The sequence below is a fragment of the Sinocyclocheilus rhinocerous genome, unplaced genomic scaffold (genome assembly GCF_001515625.1).
Source record: "Sinocyclocheilus rhinocerous isolate Xijiao unplaced genomic scaffold, SAMN03320098_v1.1 scaffold453, whole genome shotgun sequence".
NCBI classification, from domain to species: Eukaryota; Metazoa; Chordata; class Actinopteri; order Cypriniformes; family Cyprinidae; genus Sinocyclocheilus; species Sinocyclocheilus rhinocerous.
Window position 1 is genome coordinate 417133 of NW_015655565.1, and position 5575 is coordinate 422707.

General features: G+C 39.9%; 1 protein-coding gene across 1 annotated transcript; it reads left to right on the forward strand.

Moving 5' to 3' along the window:
* The first annotated feature begins 2352 nt into the window (after nt 1-2352).
* LOC107718428 (ras-like protein family member 11B) lies at nt 2353-5109 on the forward strand. Its single transcript, XM_016525493.1, has 4 exons — nt 2353-2642; nt 2780-2836; nt 2945-3021; nt 3910-5109. The coding sequence occupies exons 1-4, from the start codon at nt 2531-2533 to the stop codon at nt 4396-4398; spliced, it is 735 nt and encodes a 244-aa protein (XP_016380979.1). The 5' UTR covers nt 2353-2530; the 3' UTR covers nt 4399-5109.
* Nucleotides 5110-5575: the final 466 nt, after the last annotated feature.

Sequence of the window (5575 nt, forward strand, 5' to 3'; positions counted from 1 at the left end):
AAGAAAATATATATCTTAGAAAAATTTGTACTTTTTTTGTGAAACATCCTTTAAAATATATATTTTTTTGTGTTCCACAGAAAAAAGTAAGTCATACAACTTTTGAACGGGCGAGTAAATGATGAACTAAATGAACTAATCCTTCAATGTTTGCCCTCAGCTGAACACTAAATAGAGCTGTTCAGTCCTAATGTCAATTCATAGGCAAATCTGGAAGGATAACTTGACCTGGGTTCCCTCAGGAATTTCAAATGTGGTTTTAAAATACCATTTTGTGGTATTTGTAGTCCTTATGTACCTAAATTCACATTTGAGATATGACTGTGTGCAATTCATTTTGTAGAACAAAACGTGAAATTCTCTTAAAGAAGTGTTAACTACAGACCTTATTGTACTCATAAATGAAAAACCACAAGTCCAAAAATCAGTTTGAGATTCCCGAGGGAACCCCAGGCTCAGAAGTGCTAATTCTCTTACTGGTTGTAAGAGAACAGGACCATTAAACATGTGTTATCTGAAATGTCTGTTCTCTGGCTGTTCTGGATGAAGACAGAAAACACTCCCCTGACTAAGCAATCACAGATCCTTTGGCTGTACACTGAGTCTCATAACTGTGTGTCATGTAAACACTGGTTGAATGTCAAACATTTTGAATTGCATTGCTTAATGGCCAATCTATATACAGCGATCAAGCACAATAAGCTCTGATTCATCATATGCTGTTTTGTAGAATACACAGATTTAGGAAAATACAGATGAGAAAATAAAACTGAAAGCATAACAGAACCAGCACAATACAATAAGCACTATATGTAAATTCTTATGTGATATGGGAAATAAAATATGACAACTGGTTAATTTCATGTGTGCATGCAGATAGAAAAACGCTCAGACAAAATGCCATGCTCACTGTATGTTACAGAGGAAAAACATTTATGCATAATGCATAAATCATACCTGAGCTGCACACTGAAAAGAGCCACTGCACATTCAATGCTGACTAATGTCCTGCTGAATGTTTAATTTCATAGTATTATATATTGTTATTGTATTACCTTTGCAGAAACATTTTATTTATTTATTTAACTTTATTTTAGTTTTCCTGTCACTGCTTATGGTGCTTTGACAATATTGTATGTAAAACTATCATTGCAATAAACCACTTGAAATGTAAAAGAATTGATTTTTTAAAATTGTGTGTGCATTTAATATTACATATGTGCATTTACTATCCTGAAAATCAGAATCAGAGAGAGAAAGAGAGAGAGAGAGAGAGAGGTAATTTATTTATATATTTACAGGTCCTGAGGCGACTCTATGGGGATTCTGATCAATGGCTTTTTCTCATTGCCCAGGCTAAAGCAAGAAAAAGAAAGAAAGAAAGAAAGAAGGAAAAAGAAAGAAACACTCTTTGCATGTGACACATTATGCGCTTAGAGATGAGCCTAGATAACATTCTCACTACAGGCGTTTGAAGTCACTCATTTACAACTGACCGATATCAGCAATCACAACACTAAGCCCCTTTCAAAACCTAAATTTTAACTAATTTCTACAGGCTAGTCGACTAGTTTTGTAAAACACCGCCTTATTTTCCTTCTCAGCGACTGTAAGGGTAGGTTTTTCTGAAGCGGCTGTCAGTTTACTCGGATGGGTGAACCAACCTGTCTTTCTCTCTTTTTATTCGGTCATAAACAGCTCGCGCACACACTTCAAGCGGTGGGCGGGGCAAGGAGATGTGACCGTTGTCTGCAGTAGCCAATCAGAGCCGAGCGCTTCTGTGGCTTGGGATGTCAGTAAACATCCCCCAATGACACACACTCCCCCCAGCCACTATTGAGGGACCAAGACAAGTCAGAACATGCTGAAGACACCAAAAGCACAACCACACACACACTCCAACATCTTACTGTGACGCTCAAGCACTTTAAAACATTCTATACAACAAGTGGTTTATAAAGATGAGCCTAGATAACATTCTCACTACAGGCGTTTGAAGTCACTCATTTACAACTGACCGATATCAGCAATCACAACACTAAGCCCCTTTCAAAACCTAAATTTTAACTAATTTCTACAGGCTAGTCGACTAGTTTTGTAAAACACCGCCTTATTTTCCTTCTCAGCGACTGTAAGGGTAGGTTTTTCTGAAGCGGCTGTCAGTTTACTCGGATGGGTGAACCAACCTGTCTTTCTCTCTTTTTATTCGGTCATAAACAGCTCGCGCACACACTTCAAGCGGTGGGCGGGGCAAGGAGATGTGACCGTTGTCTGCAGTAGCCAATCAGAGCCGAGCGCTTCTGTGGCTGTATAAATAAACCCAAGCTCCCCTTTCGGCTCAGTAAACCAAGTTGGTGCTTTTAACTAGGAGAAGGAGCTTGGAAATATCCTCCGACTATATAATTGAAAGACAACATCTGCGTATATGCCGTTGGCTATCTTCGATTCTGACATTACTTTTAGGGCGTCTGTGGATATTTTGTCCTAGTTTCCCATCGTAGTCTTTGGATAGTATCTTTCTTTTGCCAAAATGCGTCTGATCCAGAACATGTCTACCATTGCGGAGTACCCGAGCGCCGAGTGCCACTCCAACCGGGTCATCAAGATCGCAGTCATCGGCGGCAGTGGAGTTGGCAAAACCGGTACGTTTGTGGACCTGTTTTACAGCTCACGATAATTCACCTAATAATCTAATATTACATTACATATATATATGTTTTGTAGATTAGTGTTTTAAGCCATGTGTATTCATGCCCATTTCTTGTTTATTCCTGTGCAGCGTTGGTGGTTCGTTTTCTCACTAAACGGTTTATTGGTGACTACGAGAGAAACGTCGGTAAGTTTTTCCCCATCTTTCCAAGACGACTGATTTTAGTAAGCATCATTTAAACCCATCATTATTGATGTTGTCAAATATATTAAAGTCTGCATTTTCGCTTTACAGGCAACCTGTACAACAGAGAAGTGCACATAGACGGAGAGCAAGTGGCCATTCAAGTTCAGGACACACCTGGAGTTGAAGTAAGTTCAGGAACACAGTCGTTCTTCATGCGATTTTATGTCACATTGTTACTGTTATATGTGCTCTCGGAGCATCTTTCTCTCGCTGCTTCTTCACGGGTGAGAAGTGTAGAAAGAGCGCATACTTTCGCCTTTGTGTCATAGCGCTTCTTTTGTGTTTCTTTTGTGTGGGACGCCTTTTGCACTCATATATGGGCGCATTTAAAAGCTAAATGGCACAATGAACAATGCTAAAATTCGACGGATAAAAAGATTTTGCATGGTTTAATAAAAAGATATATATTTAAAACCAACTCTAAAAACAAATTCAGATTGAGTTTCGAACGAATCGTTAAGATCGGTTTTGTGAGGCGGTTCAATAAAAAGATCCGAATCCAAAGAACGATTCGCTGCAGCGCCGTGGGATATTTGTAGCAGCGGTTGGGAGGTTTTGCTTCTTCAGCAGTGCTCAGCGGGTTTAGGGATGTGAATAAGCAGTTCCGAACAGTAACAGTAGACCAGCCCATCTAAATTATCCCTCTGCTTTCAAAATTAGAGAATGGTTTTTAATTCAATTACAGGCCTTCTTTCAAGATGTATTTAGTCAGATATTTTACTGCCAAGTTTGGCATGCAAGGCTCATTTCCTAAAGCAGGCAGTCGTCTAAAACCACACAATGCCTTTTCTATTCGGACTAGGGTGAAAAACTCTAAGTCTAGCCTGCTAAATCTCCTGGTTTTGTGGAACGACAGTCGCAGCCAATAGCAAATGATACTTTTCCAGCTTCTCAGTCAGCATTGCTGTACACTTTATCACCCACAGAGCTCACACTATTCAGTAATTGAAGAAAATGTGTATACGATCCAAACGTGTTGCATAACTGACAAATGTCTGTATTTTTTTCTTCAGGTGAACGCTAATGGTTTGAGCTGCACTGACCAGGTATCTCGCTTCATTCAGTGGGCGGATGCTGTAGTTATGGTCTATTCCGTTACTGACTGCCGAAGCTTTGATCTCATTGGTCAGCTCCACCAGCTTGTTACCCGCACACATACGGATAGGTCCTTGCCAATCATCCTGGTGGCCAATAAAGCTGATCTCCTCCACGTAAGGCATGTAGATGCTCAAGAAGGTCCCCTTTTGGCTTCAGCGGTGGGCTGCTCCTTCTACGAGGTGTCCGCCAGCGAGGACTACAGCCAGGTCCACGGTGCCTTCCACAGACTGTGCGTAGATCTGGCCAAGCAGCAGCCTCAGACCCATGTCAATGCAGCTACATCTGGAACAGAAAAGAAAAGATCTCCCCTCATCCCTCGGCCCAAATCCCCCAACATGCAGGACCTGAAGAGGCGCTTCAAACAGGTGCTGTCCGCCAAGGTACGGACTGTCACGTCAGTGTGAATACCAGCAAGAGAAGTGGGAAAAAAGTACAGGATTAAGAGAGAGGAAGCTCTAAGGAGAGGAGAAGATCTTTCTGAATGTATAGGTCTCGCTCTTTGGAAATTCCTGAGATCTGTTGATGATCAGCAGACCGGTTCCAAACAGAGGCCCCTGAAACTAGACCTCTGATTGAGTCATGGTAGCTGAAAAACAAACAAACAAGCAGAGTTTGGTGAAGTCTTACATTTTCACTTGACTGTCCCAGTGCTGGTGGACACTCGTGTTGCTGTCACTTATATCCATGTGGACACAAAGCAGGATTCTAGGAGATGTGGTCATAGCGCGGAACTGATGGAAACACATAAGAAACACTATTATTAACACACTGCCTTATCTGTGAACTTTTAAGACACGTTCTCTTGGCAACAGAGACGGTGGAGGCCAAAAACACTATTTTAAGAATTGCATTTCTGAAAGGCATGAGAGAGATTGAGATTTTTGTTCCTTCTTGTGGTCAAGGCTTTTACGGTCTGAATGCAGGCATTGTTAAAGGACAAGGCACTCAAGCTAAGCGTATGAAAAGAGTGTGTGTGTGTGTGCATCTTTTACAGTCCTACTCTTGTGTACAAGGCCAGAATGTTTCTCCTGGTTTTGTGTAACTGTGCTTTGTGCCACTTTTCTATAGTGGAGTAAAAGAGATTTTTCTTGTGTAATGCACTTTAAAAAAAGCCAAAGGGCTAAAGTTCAGTTATTTATTTATGTTATTTGATTGTGATTGGAAATAAAGAGTTGTTTTTACAAAAATATATTGTGTCCGAACCTTCATCCTGTTTAAACTGACCTTCAAATGTAAAGCTTCATTTAGTTGAATTTTGTTTAATGGAGTCTTGAGAGATCAGTCCCACTTACAAGTGTATGATATTACGGTTTAAAATGTAACCACCATTTTCACATTATTTCACATTAAAAGAAATTCATTTTATTCAGCAAGAATACATTAAAATGATCAAAAGTGACAGTAAAGAGATATATATAATGCCAAAAAGATTTCTATTTCAAAAAATTTTGTTCTTCTGAACTTTCTATTCATCAAAGAAAAAGATATCACGGTTTCCACAAAACATTTCAAGCAGCAAATGTTTTAAACATTTATAATAAGAATGTTTCTTGAGCAGCAAATCAGCATATTAGAATGATT

Excerpts from the sequence above, each read along its gene's own strand:
- LOC107718428 (XM_016525493.1), top strand. The coding sequence starts at position 2,531 with ATGCGTCTGATCCAGAACATGTCTACCATTGCGGAGTACCCGAGCGCC. Across the intron at positions 2,643-2,779 it reads CAGTGGAGTTGGCAAAACCG|CGTTGGTGGTTCGTTTTCTC; the intron begins GTACGTTTGTGG and ends ATTCCTGTGCAG. Across the intron at positions 3,022-3,909 it reads AGGACACACCTGGAGTTGAA|GTGAACGCTAATGGTTTGAG; the intron begins GTAAGTTCAGGA and ends TTTTTTCTTCAG.